The sequence below is a fragment of the Rhea americana genome, unplaced genomic scaffold, assembly GCF_003343005.1.
Source record: "Rhea americana isolate MKP2758 unplaced genomic scaffold, rheAme1 scaffold_136, whole genome shotgun sequence".
Lineage (NCBI taxonomy): Eukaryota > Metazoa > Chordata > Aves > Rheiformes > Rheidae > Rhea > Rhea americana.
Genome location: NW_028185439.1, coordinates 861300 through 879291, shown reverse-complemented (window position 1 = coordinate 879291; position 17992 = coordinate 861300). Strand labels below are relative to the sequence as shown.

General features: G+C 37.4%; 2 protein-coding genes across 7 annotated transcripts in view; one reads left to right on the top strand and one right to left on the bottom strand.

The window, feature by feature from the left end:
- USP33 (ubiquitin specific peptidase 33) overlaps nucleotides 1–13269 on the bottom strand; it is a 42077-nt gene extending 28808 nt beyond the window's left edge. For 2 of the 3 annotated variants that reach the window (XM_085298173.1, XM_085298174.1), the window contains exons 1-7: nucleotides 12990–13269; nucleotides 8252–8312; nucleotides 7612–7723; nucleotides 6436–6489; nucleotides 4310–4372; nucleotides 1758–1910; nucleotides 393–492 (exon numbers count right to left, since the gene is read on the bottom strand). In XM_085298173.1, the coding sequence (XP_085154299.1) occupies nucleotides 393–492; nucleotides 1758–1910; nucleotides 4310–4372; nucleotides 6436–6489; nucleotides 7612–7692 (451 nt within the window). In that variant the 5' untranslated portion in view covers nucleotides 7693–7723; nucleotides 8252–8312; nucleotides 12990–13269. Of the gene's footprint in view, nucleotides 1–392; nucleotides 493–1757; nucleotides 1911–4309; nucleotides 4373–5126; nucleotides 5292–6435; nucleotides 6490–7611; nucleotides 7724–8251; nucleotides 8313–12989 lie in introns of those variants that run through there. The other variant, XM_085298175.1, reaches the window with a different exon arrangement.
- A 27-nt stretch (nucleotides 13270–13296) lies between these two features.
- The window catches only part of MIGA1 (mitoguardin 1), a 46523-nt gene continuing 41827 nt past the window's right edge, over nucleotides 13297–17992 (top strand). For 2 of the 4 annotated variants that reach the window (XM_085298170.1, XM_085298168.1), the window contains exons 1-4: nucleotides 13477–13553; nucleotides 14446–14619; nucleotides 16917–17094; nucleotides 17634–17770. In XM_085298170.1, the coding sequence (XP_085154296.1) occupies nucleotides 14521–14619; nucleotides 16917–17094; nucleotides 17634–17770 (414 nt within the window). In that variant the 5' untranslated portion in view covers nucleotides 13477–13553; nucleotides 14446–14520. Of the gene's footprint in view, nucleotides 13395–13424; nucleotides 13554–14445; nucleotides 14620–16916; nucleotides 17095–17633; nucleotides 17771–17992 lie in introns of those variants that run through there. The other 2 variants (XM_085298169.1, XM_085298171.1) reach the window with 2 other exon arrangements.

Below are 17992 nucleotides of genomic sequence, written 5' to 3'. Positions count from 1 at the left end.
GAAGACTACTGTAAAAGKATTACCAAAAATGCCCAAAAGCATTCAAACCAGGAACCTTATAAAATAGGAGAAAGCATTAGAACAGATTTTATTAAAAACTACTCTTACCAGAGTGGCTAGAACACCAGCTACACTAAACATTACTCCAACATGCTTTCTTATTTTTGCCGCTGCTTTCACAGGTGCACTACACATATCACTGCAGCCTCTGCTCTGAAGGTAAGTAAAGATTGCTGTAATAAAGGTGAAACTAAAAATAAAGATCTTAGTTTGAGCAGAACGGGAAACAGTTCCAGTTAGAAGAGAATTCATTTTTAGCTTGAGAACAGACTTGRAGACATACACATACAATAAAAGGGCAGCAATAAAGTATGGGATTTTGCTTATATTACCTCTAGTCTTTAAATCATCTTCTTCCACTTCTGTATCTAGATCATCAAATACAGCTGCTAGTGGAACCTTCAGCACAGGATTACTAGGTATTTTAAAATCCTTATCAAAAGAAAAAGTATATTAGTACATATTTTTCTCTGTTAAGCTTTAGCATAAGTCCACCAAAAAAATAGGAACTAAAAAATGATGTGAATGAGAACCGCATTTTGAAAACTCATTTCACAAAGTGAGAATAAAAGGATTCCACAGCTATACTATTGAAATTTACTATGAAAAACAAATTTCTGTTTTCAGACTAGCAGTGACAGTGTTGTACTATTTAATGAAGACAATTGAAGAASAGAGTAAAACAGAATAAGTTATTTCTTTCTCTTTGATAACAAGCAGTAAGCCAACACTGCAACACTAACCCAGCAGTCATCACATAAGAGTTAGTGTACGTGCTTTTGATTTGCTACCGAACATCTCATGACATTTGAAGACAAATCTGCTAAAAGCAAAATTTATAAATGGAAGAACAGTATTAGGCAGGCAAACATTTATTGCATGACAAATTATCCTTGTGAGCACATAAATAGAACATCTAAACAAAACATGAGACAAGATTTCTATTAGCTTTCACTGGCATCAATAACTGGGAGAAGATAAAAAAAATACTTGTTCAAATTGCAGAAGAACACAAGAGAAGCAAATATCATACTTCCAGTATTTCAGTTCTGTGCACAAAATCCGCTTTGCTTGATTTTTTTCTTACTTGCCTCCAGTGTTAATTATTTTTATCCATTATCTTACTTTTCAGTTACAATGTTAATTGCTAATAAATGTGGAGTTAGAAATAGGTAAGAACTTCTATAAAGTCTCCTCTCTAATATAATAACTGTAAATACTATAATTTTAGGCCTATATTTTAACTTGACTTTAGTATTATATTCTGTGATACTGGCCATATTCCTCTTTGGCACACGAACACATACTAAAGTATTTTGCTAGTTAGCCAGTAACTACTGTAATTAGTTTTGTAACTAAAATTTTCAAGAGTTGACAGAATGGAAAGCATAGCTGAATTATTCCAACCTTGCAGCCTTAGACTTAACCCTGTGCTTTTTCTGTAACTTCCAATTTATTGTCAATTAAAAAATAGAGAGCAAGATCAAAAAAAAAAAAGTATTCTTAGGAAGGATGCAATATGCAGAGAACGAACAGAGAGAGAGTGGACACCGTCTCTTCAGAAAAGTTATAAAGATAAAGAGCAAAGACAAAAGAGGGGAGGAAATGTCAGTCTTATTCCATGAAAGACACGTTAAAATAACAATACTTTACCGCAAAGCTGCAACTACCTATGTATTTCACTGGTTTAAAAATACCTGCACACTACTTTCTTGTGCTTGATGAGATAGTCTTGCATTTGGAAGTGGAGAGTGAGATCCTAATTTTCTGTCCAGGAATACTTCCTTACTACAGGCATAACACCAAACACGGAGTGTAGTAAGGTTGACAGTTAGACAGTGTTTTGTTTCCTATAACAGAACAAAAGCCAATACTGTGATTCAGAAATTTTGAATACTGCTGCTATATGCAAGCTACAACAGAATAATTAAAATGCTATCTTTCAACAATGAGACAAATACATGCATGTTAGAATGTTAAAAATATTAGCAGTTTCATTACTGAAACTTTAGCACAAATGACAACATTTTTAGTACAAGTTACCCTGACTAGCAACAAAGTACAATCAGAATGTAAGCCACAGTCATATCTGACATGACTCTTTAATTACAAAATAAGAGATTGTTGTCCAAACTTAAAATTCACAACCAATTTTCCAGGAATGTCTGCAAATGGCAATAATGACAGCCTTCCAAGTGAGGTTAGTGTTTAATTCTCCTTGTTTTTTGTCAAAAAATTAAGTTACTGGCCATTTAACAATCAAAAGAGCAACATGAATAAGATTTCTAGTTCAGTTACAATAACAGCTGTTCACATCAAAACAAACACTCATTCTAGACTTGGTTAGTCCTCTTGTTTGAAGTTTCATACTGTGGAGATATATCAAAACTTGAAAGACTGAGAATATTTTTACCTTTAATCTATCTTTTATCAAACCCTACTTACTGTAAGATTGAATACACAGTTGCTATCATTCTCCAAAGACTTATTGCATCTTTCTTTATACAGCAGCACCAGCTAGGTTTACAGGCAGGAGGGAATCTGCTAGAAACGAGGAAAATACTACAACTGCTACAGGATGCCCAGCTTCMTCCTCCCTTCATTTAATAAGGCCCTGTATAAGAACAATGTTTTTAAAACTAAGATGTAGGCTACAGGTTCCTTACATAGCACTTCATCTACGAAAAACTGTCAAGATTTCAGATTCTGCAGCTTCAGTTGCATAAGCAATTACATGTCTCCAAAGCAACAGCTTATTACTTTTCTTGACAAGAAGATGAACGTAGTTACTTGTAGCACAGAGAACCCTGCTGGTAGAAACTGGAGTGACCAAAACTAAACCAATTTGTGTCAGTCTTGTTTCTCCCATTTTTGTGAGAGCTTACAGAGATTTTTACTGAAAAATACAAAGATCCAATAATGGTTAACCAGTAAACACCTGAGGAATCAAACAAGGAAAGAAAAGTATTCTGAAGAGGGCTTACTACGCAAAAATTAAGTAATAAGAAAAAAAAATCAAGACAAAGATGTCACAGACAGCAAGAAAAAATATCCATTGTCTTTCTCTTACCTGGCAAGTATATAACATTGCTAAAAAGAACATGTGAAGGAGCAGGAATAAACTACCGCAGAAAGCTAAAAGGTATAAAATTATAGTCCAGAAACTCAGGGACCATCTGTTCCCCAATTACACATCAAGTAGCTCATTTATATATTTATCATAAAGGCTTCAGAACTGTGATTAAGCTTAAATAGCTAGCAAAATAGTCTGGATTTTTATTAGTCTAATATTGGATATGTACCCCTTTCAAGGACCCATTTCAAAAAAAAAAATCAGGAATGGTGGTAAATGTGGTCAAAAAGCATTTCTTTCCCTTGTAAAAACCTCAACATATATTGTTTATTTTAATAATTCAGTCTTTTTTAGTATTTTTAAAGACCATTATCTGCTCACTGTGGAACTAACAACCCTCTGTCTCCAGCATATTTGCTAAGCGAATGACAGCTTATTTGCTTCATTTTGGCAGGTTAAACTTGCATGTGCACGTGCACAGAACAAATTGCAAGTTTATGTCCCAAATAGATGCATTCAAGCCATCCAGTCTTGCTAGAACTTGGCATGTTGGGAACACAGTGCACAGACGCTCTCACTGAATGGGATATAAGATCAGCGCAGAGCAGGAGAGAATATCCTCAGTRAAGTCTACACTATCTTTATCGGTAGCCCCTGGAACAGGGAGTACAGTGCAGAAACAAGGCACCTATTTCTGATAATTTATATTTCCAATCCTCATTAACATAATTTTCCTCCTCTTCACAAAAGAAGCCCCTTCAAAAACTTCACTACATTTCTTCTTTATATAGAAAGTTGGTTTCATCCATCAGCAGTCATGACTCGAAAAAGTTGGACTAGAGCTGAAATACTGCCTTTTAGGAAGCCTTTTGTCCACACAAATCCTACATCTTAAAGACCATCACAATCTGTTGATTTTATTTCACTTTGTTCTGTAAGGAACACAACAGTGTCAGAATTAAAGAAATAATTACTCAGTTGCACAAGGATTATAAATTCAGAAACAAACCTCCAAATTAATCAAAGTTGCTTCTATAGATATAAAACATTAATAGCTATACAAAATTTTACTCAGTTAATGCTAACAGGTTACTCATTTCACTATCTAGAGTGAAGAAAGTTCTCTAATTTTACTCCATTCCTTCAAGTAACAGTATTACTAGCAAATATGCATACCTGGGAATGGGTGGTACTGTGATCTACATGGGATTCGCCACAGCCAACATATGAACATCTGTTCTGTTGAACAAGATATAAAAAAAATTATACAGACTCAAGGAATGATGTCAAACAAATTTACAGATCAAGAACACAATGCCAGTCCCTTTTAAGTTCACTCGTTTTCAAACTTGCAGGGTCCTACACAAACCAAGAGACATAGAGTAAATGTTAAAATAAATACCATATAAAGCAAATTAAGAACGCTGCAAGACTTCACTCAACTTCTTTCACTGGTGGGCAACATTAGACTTTTAATGTGCCTGGAATATAATTTGGGGGCCATTTTGATATTTTCATTCAGATTAAGGTCTATATATATAATTTAAGAAACTATGATTTAGTAGAGATCTTGATAGAAAATACAAAGCCAACCAATGTCTAAAATGTTGAACTGCAACAGACTTGAAGCATAACACATTTATATAGAAATGCCTGTACGCCAACATCCACAGTGCCCACTGACCCGAGTATTGTTTTACAATACATTAATTCTATGCAAAATAATTGTCAATTTTAATTATTCTAATTGCAAAACGTATTTGGATGAGTTGAGCACAGAACCTTGCAGCTGCCAATCTTCACACCATTTTCATTAATCCTTCATTTGCATGAGTAAAGACAATCACATAAGAGGATACAGAATGTTATTTGTGTAATTTTGAGCACATCAATTTATACAGTCAAATTGGACATATACAGTAAATTAATTTTCTGCATCAAACTACTACAGACACTTGTTAAGTTACAAATATTTATCATGCTGGGATCTCACCATGTGCTGGTTGTTTTTCTACACACAAAGATGAAGGCGAGATGCCAATTCATCCAAGAGGAGATATAACACATCATGACACTTGAAGTGTCTTACTGCAATTATAGAACTGTCCTATGGGAATGCTGGTATGAAATTAAGTTTTTCAATAACAGTTCAAGAGTCCTAAGTTAAAAATAAGAAAAAAAAAGAAAGAAAAGGTACAAAAAAACTCTAAGTTTCAGAGTTCCCCCACACACACACCTGCTAGGTTTATGCACTCCTCAACACTTCTTCCTACTTCTCTTCCTATTCCAGGAAAGGCTTTTATATCTAATCAAACTTTAAGCTATCTACTACCAAGGTGCTTAATATGGTTTATTTCCCCCATTTAAGAGTGAAAAAATAAAATATCTTTTATTGATAAAGGAAAAATAATCTGATCTCTCTGTAACAACAATCCACTTTAGGGAAAAGATTGAGTTTTTAAAAATATTCATACACTACAGGTTGGCTTCTCAGCCTAGACATCCTCGTAGCAGGACCTAGACAAGTGCTGTCAAGAAACACAGCCACGCCTACAGAACAAAATCTCAGTCTCTGGAAACTGTTGCATATCTGAAGAACTCATGAGACATTTTAAAAATTGATTTAGATACATGCTTTCCTGTTGGCATCACAGATCTATCAGAAGCAATATTTTTAGAGGCCTCCCCCACCCTTTTTTTTAAGGCATAAAATTCTGGAGTTTGGCAGATGGCAAGAAGGGTAAAGCAATAACATAGTAAAGTAGGAACTATGYACAGATTAAAGACTGTACACAAATCAGAAAAGTTTAAAGAATGTCTATTCATGTTTCAAAATAAGGTGTTTTTATGTTTTACTTAAGGACAAAATAGGTAGTAATATGTATTTTTGCACTCAAAGTCAGCATTTACTGCTAGCAGATGTTACTACTACTAATTGTAAGAGAAGCTCAGAAAAAGTAGTCTAATTCATTCAGGAGTGATGTATTTAATTATCTTCAGATCTACTGACCAAGAAAAAAATAAATTAAAAACTAAAAAAATACCTTAACTCAAAGATGAACTTTAATACGCTAGCTTCTTATTCAAAATCTCATTTTAAACACAATATTTTTATATTACAAGAAAAGAGTATCCAATAATAAGAGGCAAATTGTTTCAGAAATAGGAAACTGCACAAAAAATTTCTTTAGTTTTTAAAGTTATTATTGAAAGAATCTCATTATAATTGCTGATTCAAAAGCACTATCATTTTTAAGCATGCTACAGAAGCACAAACTTTAAGAAACAACAGACCAACTTACCTCTAAGCATGCCCAAAGATTAGGTCCTCTAACTTTACAGTCCTGACAAGTGCCCTGTTAAGTTAAGCACAAGCAAAATATTATTTAATTTACTTTCACCGATGAAGTATAACTTGAAGACAAAAAATCAGAAAAAAGTGCTAAGTATCAGCTGATTAACTTTTAGTACAGCTAAAAGAATGAGTTGATATCAACTCAAGTTGTTCCACTTCACATAATCTTAAGACTAGCATATTTTTCTAGTAAAACACTAGAGATTGTTTTTTTAACATCTTGCTACAAAGTTTTCATCTTAAATCAAGCGCTCTTCTAAAAAAGCATATTTCATATTAACATCAAGTTCCCCCAAATTGGTCTTGCATATCAATTTAACAAGAACAGAAATTGAATTGATAGAACTTGTAATGATTGCATGTTCCTATTTTAGTCAACACTACCTGCAAAGCCCCCCCAAAAACACTCAACACTAGACAAATGTTATATATAGTATGTAGACATATATGCCATATACAGCAGCACACCAAGATAACTTACACTTTTGGTTAAGAAATTGAGCATCATATAAAAAAGTCAACTTAAAAAAGAAAAATCACCTCCCAGGTACTTAAACGAGTTACAAAATATTTTGTTTGTTCTCTTCATCAATATTAGAGAACAAAAGTTCAGTTAGGGACAAGTTTTCAAACTCCGGTTCTTCAATCAAAAAGTCAACTGAGAATCAACAAAAAATTAAGCATAAATTCTGTTCTTGTGTTTTCTATTTGAAGTCACATCAGCCAGAGTATATTAAATTCACRTTCCAAATAAATAACTACCACAATGGCATTGTTTGATTGAGAATGAAATAGATCTACTTGCTGTTTTACTATCTCCTATAAGCAGTATTTCCATTAAAACATCACCCACTTCAGAAAACAAGATTAAAAATTCCTGGGAAGGTCCTCTCTAAATTTTAAGTACTGAAAAACAGTTTTTCAGCTTTAACAGGTCCATAATTCTTTCCCAACTAYATTTAGACTTTCCTATTCCAGTACAGAAGATTGAACGAAATGTTTTACCTGCATTTAGCAGTTAACTGCATCTTATGCATAGTAATATATGACAAGGTATATATCTAAAACAAATGACCAGCATTAACCATGATAGGAAGGAAACAAGCAAGCTGCTGTAACTCACATGAGATTTCTGTATCAATTCCTCTTTCGTTATCTCACCAACTGATTCCAAGTGTGGGCAATTGCTGCTGAGTGATGACATTTCAGAAGCTGTGTTTTCTTATATCCTGTATCTGGGATTCAAGACCAGAAAATCACTTTTAACATAATTAAGAGTGAAAAAAGCCCTGATTTCTTCCAGTAGTCACCAATATTAGGTATCTAATGTGCAACACATTATAACCTCTAAAAGAACATGCCTTTTTAAAGTAAGTGAATTTAAATAACTTCATTAAGTCAGTAGCCCAAATTAAACACAGCTGTCTTCTAAAATACAGTCTGACTTTTAGGGCATAAACTAATAGAATCTTGTGATACAGAGTCAGTTTGGATGAGTTATTTAAATTTCTGACTGCCACTGTGGGTCCCAAAAGGCTAAAAAAAGGCCTACCCAGAACTGATCCTGGCTTTGACTGTATGCTGTGGAAAAGAGATCTTATGTAACAGTTAAACTGTGTTGAAGCTATGAAAGTTAAAATGCAAGCTTATGACTTACTTGTCAAGGGAGAAGGATACTTTATCTTGGATTAATTTATTTACAAAGACACATTCTAGATTCAGGTATATTATATATCAAAAGTAAACTGAAACTTGTAACTCACATGTAGTACAGAATGCTCAGAGAGCTTTCCCTCGATTGAGTTCTCTGTCCTTCCAGGGTCTCTGAAGCAAACATAGAACCTTATTAGAAATAAAATATGCTAAATACAATCACTTTGCCGCTATTGTTATGATGGTTGCACAGACAACTGATGTTTTACAGCACAAAAAAAAATCTGAAATCAGTAATACTCTTTTTATGGAAAATAGAGTATTTTAATTGTGCAGGTAAGAACCACCCCAGAATTTTCCTCCAATTCTCCCACCTAAACAATTACTATTGACACTTCAATCTTTCTAAAGCCCTAGAAGTGTTGAATTTCCTTTGTCCAAGTATTATGTAYCCAATCTAGCTTTCCTTTATTAACATATGCATCTAAACTTCCAAGCTAGTTCTATGCTGCATGTAGCCCTTTCTTCCTCCCCATTTGATCTGTTTGCAGCTTTCGGTACTGTTAATCAAAATCTCTTTTCACTCCTTCAGCTGTTTAGGTCTCTCTTTCTTCAGCTACACCACCAATCACTCCTTGAAAATAAGTACACCAGCGGAAATACTAGTTTGTCTGTCTCTCTTCTCTCTCCATAATCTCTCTAGAAAGCATTATCACACTATTTCTCTCATTTTACATCCATTCAACTTCTCTACCAAAATTAAGTAGCCTAAAACTTAAAAACACACAGTAACTTAAACACACAATRGATTTTCCTGGTAGTCTAATATACTTCCCAGTCAATATCCAGTTTTATCTTGGACTTGATTTCTATTGCCTTGAAAAGAAAAAGACCTTATTGAAACAAGGGTCATTTTTGTTTCTCTTTACTGATAGCATAAACAGTGTTAGCCATGTTCTTCTGCATCAATGCAATAAAAATTATATTCAGAGCAAAGCTCTTCAGTCTGTTTGTATAAAAATATAGAACAAACTTTTAGCAAGTGAAATATATCAAATAATGAATCATCCTCAATTTTCTGTCACATTACTAATTCCAGTTAGAATTTAAAATACCTATTTAGAATAGGAATGGAAATGAGAATGTAAGTTTTACCTTGGACAAGGTCTATCAAGGCAATAAAAATGGATGAGCAAGTTTCAAGTAAAGCCCTAAGTAGCTCCAAAACCTCAGTGTGAATTAATGCCTATTTAAAACCAGTGCTTTAGAAGGAAGGGTAAAATAGATTAGTAAGGCCTAAAGGCTTAATTTTATGTAATGAGATTTCTCAAAACATTACTCAAAACAACACAAAGCAAGGAAGGAAGCATACTTCATATTTGCTGATCAGCTACTTTTCACATCCAGAACTGTGCAAATACAACCTGTAATTTTGAAGAACCCCACACCAGATGTTCTGTTCATYCCAGATTGCTTCTTGGTCCAGATTGAAACTCTGTTCTCATAATAATCATCAGAAAGACTGGAGCATGTTAATGTCCGTGTGCCTACTGCTGCCTATATAGAGGGTACCCCTTGAAGGGCTTAAGCTAACACAAAGAAGCTATTATTACACAAGTACAGCTGAAGGGCCTTTCTTCCACTTTCTGTGAAGAAAACTCACATCACTCCTTCCATACTGCAGCAATACAGTGGGTTACCTTGGTAGCTACAACTTTAATAGCTTGAGGTACAAAACTGCAGTAACACATTACATAAAATTTTACACTGAAGTCTACTACACTGCAGAACAAAATTCAAAACCACAAATCATCCTTCATCTCTTGAAGTACTAGCAACCCCTGGGTAGCTTCTCCCTCACCCACTGTCCTTACTCCATTTCAGCACCTCCTGCCTGCTCATTCTATCTTAAGATTGCTTATCTTCCTTTACCAATGCTTGAACTATGTATGTCTGTATCATATCTACTTTTTCCACAAGCTTCTGCATTGCACTGACCTCACTGGAAAGCAGCTTCCTCATCCTTTCAGCACAACTCATAAAATTCTACTCTGCGGTTTCTCTTATATTCCATTTTATGCTCCACCCTTAGAACATGAGTGTAGCTCAACTTCTTGCCTCTACTGATGCAATGATATATGCTAGAAAAGTACCTAGATGATGCTGCATCTGAATAGCTCTACTGGGTCAGATCAAAGGTCCCAGTTTACCATAGCATCTTGCCTCCACTGTTGATCAAAAGACAACATACATGGAAAAATATGACAAGAATACAATAATTTCCCTGAATCTTTTCCCAGAGCTGCCAACTATCTTCAGGACAAGAGTTTCCTGAACCAGAAGTTTTTTATTTTTATATATATATATATATATACACACATATATAAAAAGTTATATATACAGACACACACACATACTAGAAAGACAGAAAAGGGCTCTGGAAAATATTTATCAGTAACATCAGTCTTCCTCAGGTTGCAGAAATCTACAAAAATTGTTAGAGAAAGAAATCCTTAGATAGCAATCATGTGTTTAGTGATAACAGGCCTGTTTCTGCTACTTTTTCATAGACCTTTCACAAGTATTCCATAGTTTCACAGGAACCTTAAAAATCACAAGCTGAAAACTACAGCCCTACATACATGGCATATAAAAAAAACAGTCTTTGTTTCACCCAGAGGTCAAGAGTGAAATAACACTTACCCAGAGAGTGAACTCCAGTTTTCACACTCCCTGTTCATCACAACATCCATGCATTAAGTTTCTTTTCAAATGCTTCCCACGTATTTGGGAAAGAACCCTGAAGTCCATTCCTAGCTCACTTCACCGTTTCCAACAAAAGGCTTGTTTCAGCCTACCTACCTCACTGCATCACATTGTATCATACCACAATACCATTCAAACAGTTGAATCATTTAATATTCAGAAGGACTTCTTAATACTACTTTTTGCTGCTTGTTACCATGTCCAGAGAGCCACACTATAAAACTGAGCCTGTTATACTTACTTTTTTTTTTTTTTTTTTTTTTTTTTTTTTTTTAAGAGTTAAGATATTTTTCATTCACTTTGAGAAATAAAATCTGGTCATGGAAGCCAGAGAAATGTGAACTGTATTTCAAAGCATCAAGACTAGCAACCTATTTATTATTCATCAGAATTCCACAGCGTCATAGACTTGTGTGGTGCATACCATGGAAGTGCTATCTTATCAAAAAMCACCAAAATCCTACAAACATGTCTAAATAGATGACTTTTTAATATTAAAATAATACACATTTATAAAATATTAATGCATATAATCTCAGACAAATACTAAGATAAACTCTAATCCTGATCAACATAAAGAATTTAGTTAAGGAATGATTAGGCAAGAGCTTAAGAATAAAAGGATTACTCTGAAGACAACAATTGCCAGAAGCAGTAATGGTGTTCAGACATTTGTGATAGCATTTAACATTTTGACCATACACCTTTGAAAATTTATATCGGCATAATTAACAGGGTCTTGAACCTGTGGAAGTACAAAGAGCTGCTCTATGCAAAGGGAGCTGTAGATGCAAGGTTTTCATTCACCCTCACAGTTATTTTACTAATGACGCACTGGAATAATCATATTTAACATTTCTTTTGTTGTTGAAAAAGAAAATAAGAGACATACAGAAATGCAAGTTTATAACTGACCATTKAATTGCTCAAAATAAAGTGCTCTAGTAGTTTGAGTAATTAGTTACCACCCAGATAGTCTTCACACTTCAGAAGATACCAGCATTCAGTCCAAAGTATACAAGCCCACAGAAGCTAAAGACAAACTTAAAAACTCAAATTTAAGACATGTACACTTTTATACTTACTAAAGAATTGTGTTGCTCTTTAAAAATTTTACTGGAGTCTTTGATAACTTACCACAGAAATTATTTTGTGATAATATGTGAATAATTTTCTTATTATTTCCAAACTCAAACATATTCTTTTCAAGCAAAGAAATACAATTAGATTTCACACACTAAGCTCCTTTATACTCTCTTAACAAATAATGTTGTTGATTTCCCATCCCTCCCTATTTCTACCATTTTTTGTATCAACTCTAAGCATGAGTATTGTCTTTTCCTGAAAGGGAAAAGTTCTAACTTTGGAAGAAAGTTTATTTTCTAACTTTAGAATAAAAAAAMCCTATTTTCTCAGTAAGTGACATTTTTTTCTTTCATTATTTTTTCCTAAGTAGGAAGAACATTACAAAGAATATTTGATTTAAGGGTATATCCTCTTATAGAATTAGATTTCTTTTTAATTTTATATAGCCTTCTAAGGCAAACACAAGCTCCCCGTTTGTTTCTTTCTTCCAACTTTTAATTTGAACTCTGAAGCCCTTCACTGTCCTTTACGATTCTAAGTGGATTTTGCCATCTCAGGCCCTGCCAGAGYGCAGGAGAGGTCTACGGTCATTTTCTACTAGGCATCACACTATTTTTTTCTTTTTTTTAACCCAGCCCACTTCTGCGCGTGCAGACAATGAGCTCCGGGATGAAACGGGAATTCATGGACGGAAAGATGGAATTTAYCTAACCCACATCCTACCTACAAGGCCGTCACCGCCTCCTTCCGCGCCTACAGCGAGGACGCTTCTGGGGCTGGTTTCGGTGCCTTTCGGCTGCCCCCCGCCCGCGGGCACCGCCGCTACGCGCCCGCGGCCAGCGGCCCCCAGCCCGGCCCACACGCCCAACGGCCGCGGCGACCGCGCTGGACTTTGACACCGGGCACAGAGCCGCTCGCTCCTTTCGCCCCCTCTCCCCACCGGGGCACCGCGCCCGCCACCAGCGGGTCTCCCCTTCCCCCCTCACCCCCCCTTACCGAGGCGGCTGAAGGTCGCACCGCGCGCAGGGCCTGGAGCCGCGCAGCGCCGAGACGAGCCGAGTCCAGCCCCACGGCTCCCCCCCGAGACGAACCCTGCTCGCCAGGGACGGCRGCCCTGGTTAGCGGGCGGGCGGAGCTGCACTGCCCAGGACGCCACCACAGCGCGGGAAGCGGCCGTGACTAGGCCGCAGCGGCACCGGTAACAGCAGTAGCGGCGTTAACACCGCGCGCAAGGCGCGCCCCGCACAAAAATGGCCGCGCGGAGCGGCGCCGCCGCCGCTCACGTGAGCCCTGCCCTGCACAAAGATGGCGGCGCCAGGCGCCGGCTCGGCTTTGCCCTGCTGAGAGCAGGGGAAGGTTGCCCTGCACAAAGATGGCCGACACAGACTCCTGACGGGGCAGGTAAAGCGATTAGTGGGCGCCGCCCTCCCCACCCCCGGCGGATCCGCGCCGGCCCGGAAGCAGATCCGCGCCGTCTCCTAGCAGCAGCCGGTGCGGGGAGGGAGCCGCCGCCACGGGGTGGTGGCCGCTGCCTGCGGCGCTTGCCCCGGCGCCCAGCAGGTAACGGGGCAGGGGGGGTTGGCCGGCCGCTGGCAGGGCCGCTGCGCCGCGCCGGCCTGGTCCCGGCCTCGGCCCCGGCCCCGTGGCGGAGACTCTCCGCCTGCGCCTCGGTGCTGGGCAGCCCCGGGGAGGGGGCGCTGAGGGGGCGTGCGGAGCCGCTGGCCCGGTCCGGCCCGCCGCGGGGGCTCGGCTCGGCTCGGCTCGGCGCAGCCCGAGGCCGGCGGGCCCCCGGTGCGGTTCGAGGGCGCCGCCCGCCCGAGGACGCGCAGGGGTGTGAGGGAGCCCGGCGCGGCCGCGCCGCGGGGCTCGGCCCCCGCCGTTCGCCGCACCGGGAGGCGGCGCGGGCGGCTGCCGTGCTGAAGGGGCTTTACCCTGCGCCTGGCTTTGGCGGTGAGAGCGCCTTCTCCAGACAGGGGGGTTACGTCAGACCGGCCAGGCTCTGGCGTTTGCTTGTCATCATGTGTTTGCAAAAAAATGAACTCTTGAATGAGAGAGAAGCTTTCTGGCTGCTTGCAAATGCTCTTAAGTTTCTGAAGTCTTTTAGCTGATGTATGTTCTTCCCAAAAATACTGATCTTAACTGCAGAAATAGTTGTTTCTATATGTAATTCAGAACCTAAGTAAGCTGTCAGCTATTTAAAGAAGAGAGAGTTCTCTGCAGATCCCCATTTACAAGGGGGTTGGTTTTTGCACAGAACACTTAGACTGATTTTGGCCTAAGCTGAGACAGCATGTTTATAGTCTGAAGTGCTACGAGGGGCACAGATCTTGCCTCTGTCCAGATAAACATAAATTAAACAAGTCATGTACTTACTGTGTAAGAATTTCATGCTTTCAGAAGAAAGCTCTCCTAGGCTTGTATGACAGGTTAGTGTGTATACTTCATTTAACAGAGTATGCCAGAGACCATCTGTGACTAATGTTTTCAAGATATTTCCACTTGATGAGGTTATGGGAGAGAAGGAGCCATGTCAGAAGAAGCTGTTAGTGAGACACGCTTTTCTTTGAAGACAGCAGCTTCACGGGTATTTCATCTTCCCCTTTCATGGTATTATTCTCTTATCCAGGTAATATATACATTATTTGAATATTGTAATTTGTAATGTATTTTCACATGTTTATCTGTAATGTTGAGTTCACTGGTCTGTGCTTAATGTGAGTTAGATTTGTGCCTTTTTTTTTTTTTTTAACTAGTTGAACCCTTAGGGCATCATCATACATCAGACTGCAGAGTTTACTTTCTCTGCAATGCTATATGTCCTCATTGCTGAATAATCATTATAACAGTGTGATTCTGTGTGTGATTCTGATCAAATAATCCTCCAATTGCTTTTTTTTCTATAGAATATGTCAGATATTTAAAAATCATGTCTGTCATTAAATCTTGAATAATATTATGGGTGTGGTCTGAAATATTTTTCCAAATTGCCAGTACCAGTTACAAAATTAACCTCAATGATAACCTATTAGTGAAAGCTTTTTTAAAAAAAACTTACTTTAGTTATTAAGTCACTTATATTTGATTAAATAAGTGATGTATGACTAAAACAAGGCAGTGATTCTTAAAAAAAGAAAAAGACTGTTTAAATGAAGAATGTGGAACGAGTCTTTTTTATATTTTTTTTGACAGTCTTCACAGAAAGATCTTCCGCAAAGAAAATCTTAAAGGTTTGCTAATCATATTTGCTTTTATATGGTCCTAGTGTGATTTATTTTGACTTATTTTGTTAATTTTATAGGCTCGTTTTCATTAAATAAATAGCAACGTGGATAGCTGTCCCTCAAATATGAGAGTACACTATGATCTTGGTTTTCAGGCTGATAAAAGCTGGAAGGATTGTAAAGCTGACACTCCCTGTCTGCAGGGAATTKTAAGACATAAGAGTTATCGCTAGAGCACCTTCAAGTCAAAGACATAAAGGAGGAACTGGAATTGTGTTGTGGAGATTCAGAGAAGAGAGCTATCAGTTGCTTTTAACTAACTGCGTATGTATGTGATAAGTGATGGAGTGAAATATTTCTGAATTACTTGAAAAAAGACTAGGGCTGCAGTTATGTCCCTCAGAGAATAAGCTGTCTGAAATGTGAGCTGTATTCTGATGGGAAAAAAATAGGAAAAAAGGGTTCCTAGATATTCCGAAAGCTTTTTCCACATGTGCAGAATCACTGTCAAGGATAACTAAAAGAAAATCTTTGTTTAGATTTAGGAATGTGAGTGATAATTTTAAACGTTAGATATTAGCAGGATTTAATAAAGCTTTGCATTGAAAAACCACATCTTTAATACAACTGTGTTTTGTTGAATTAGATGCGTAAGCAGAAGCTATGTCATTTTCTGTGTTTTCTTATAAATACTCTTCTGTATTTTACTGCATTTAAAATTCAGATGAGATATTCCCCTTGTCTTATCTGTTTCTGACTATTTTTGTATTTTTTTGTTCAAGATCTTTTATTTTGTTTTTATCGCCACATTGTCATATACTTGTTAAATATTACATGCAACTCCAATATTATTTTTCCTATCTTTAGAAATTTTCATTTCTCTGTTAATATATAGACATAGATAAATTAATATACGTATAAAAATATCTAGTTGCAGAATTAATGATAGATCTGACGTTTTGGCTTAAGTTATTTATGTTTTACTCTGCCTTGTCTTTTTTCTTCTTTTTTAGCACATGTTTTTGCTATGTTTCAGGGATTTTGTTTTCCTTTCAGAGTACAGAGTTGGGTCYTAAGCCTCAGTCAAGAGGCTTTGTACAGCTAAGGGTAGGATTCTAAATTCAAAGGAGCTTGACTTGTTGCTAGTCAACTCAATGAAGTGTTTCTTTAATTTACATGAATACAGATAGTACTAACCAATTGCACAGCAACCAAGGGCTGCTAGAGCGCGGTGGCACTGTCTAATCAAGGCCTTCTTTTGTGGGGAAATGTGGTACAGAAACAACATGTTAGCCCCAAGGACTGCAGATCTGTTTTTCCTCCCAGTAGTGCATTTCTCCAGCAGCATGTATTTTCTAAAGATTTTGTGGGATGTGAACTATGTTCTCCAGCTAAGTAGTTCTTTTTTCTTTAATTCTTTGTATGTCTTGTTACTTTGAACTTCCTAAGCTTTGTAAACTGTGAAATAAATTGTAAACTGTGAGAGAGCTTTGTCTCGCCTACTGGCTGCCACAACATTTAAGAGCAATTAGAGTCTGTCCTTATGCAGAGCTGGTGAATTCTCAGGTTGTGTGAGAGCGGTATCTCTTACCTTCTTCAGACMAGGTATAGCCTAGGTTGAACACAGCACAGCAAGGTTAAGAGGCAAGATGAGAATTAGGAGCCTAGATTTACAATGGACTCAACACTCTTGTGTTTTCAGATAAAACTTTCCCCTGGGTTAAAGAAGTTGTTTACAGTAACAGCGGTGAGTGCAATATCTGTTATTTTTCTGGCCCATCATTTTAAAAGAAGACGTGGAAAGAAAAACAGGAAAGTGTCACCGTGGGAACCAAGTCATATAGTATTAGAATGTACCAAAGCAGCTGCATCAGAAAAAGGTACGTGAAGGAACCCCAAAGCGTTTGTTGTTTTTTGTTTGCTTCTTGGAGGAGGAGAAGAGGGATGGAGTAGGAAATGGGTGTACAGAACAGTATGCACTAGTGAAAAAACTATTTTGCTTTTAATGCTGTGCATGTTTGAATTGTTAAAATGGAAGCAAAAAGAACAAAATCATAGTATTTTTACAAGTTACTTTGTGTTGTTCTCAGAGTTAATGTTTTAGTCATTTGGACTTTTTTTAATCAAAAGTATATTAATTACTGGGTTTACAGTTCTTCTGGAGGTATTCTTATACTGAGAAAAGAGGATCAATATTTTTATAGGATGGGTAAATAATTTTGTTTAAATGCCTGTTTACTATTGTAGATGTTCTGACTATTCCAATTCATAGTTCTAATACAGAAGTGTAAATTAAATAATTGTTTACTTCTAAACTAGTTTTTATTGAAAAAATTAGACACAATTTTTGATAGTTCTTGGTAACAGAAAATACAATGTTTTCAGTTTGCAGAAGCTTTGAAATGAATGTATCTGTTAGGTTCTAGTTGTTCCAGTAGCCGGCAAAACTTGACTCTTTCTCTGAGCTCTGCTAAGGAAAAAGGATCTCAGTCTTGTATCTATGCAAATGGAGGACTTTTCAGTAAATACTCCGGTTCAGTTCAGAGTCTGGCCTCGGTGAGTAGAGGTGTTTTGCAGCTCTTCTTTGTCTGTTAACCTGCACTGGATACGCAGCTAAAGGTTTTACTGAGCTAGAGCAACTTTCCTGAACAAGCTGCAGAACCTCAGAAGGCTAGGGGTGATGACGGCACAGAAAATGGCTTGTGTAAGAAGGCAGCTGCTTTACTTTCTACATAGTAAAAATAGTTTCTTTGTTGGAAGATCTTAAGCAACTATAAA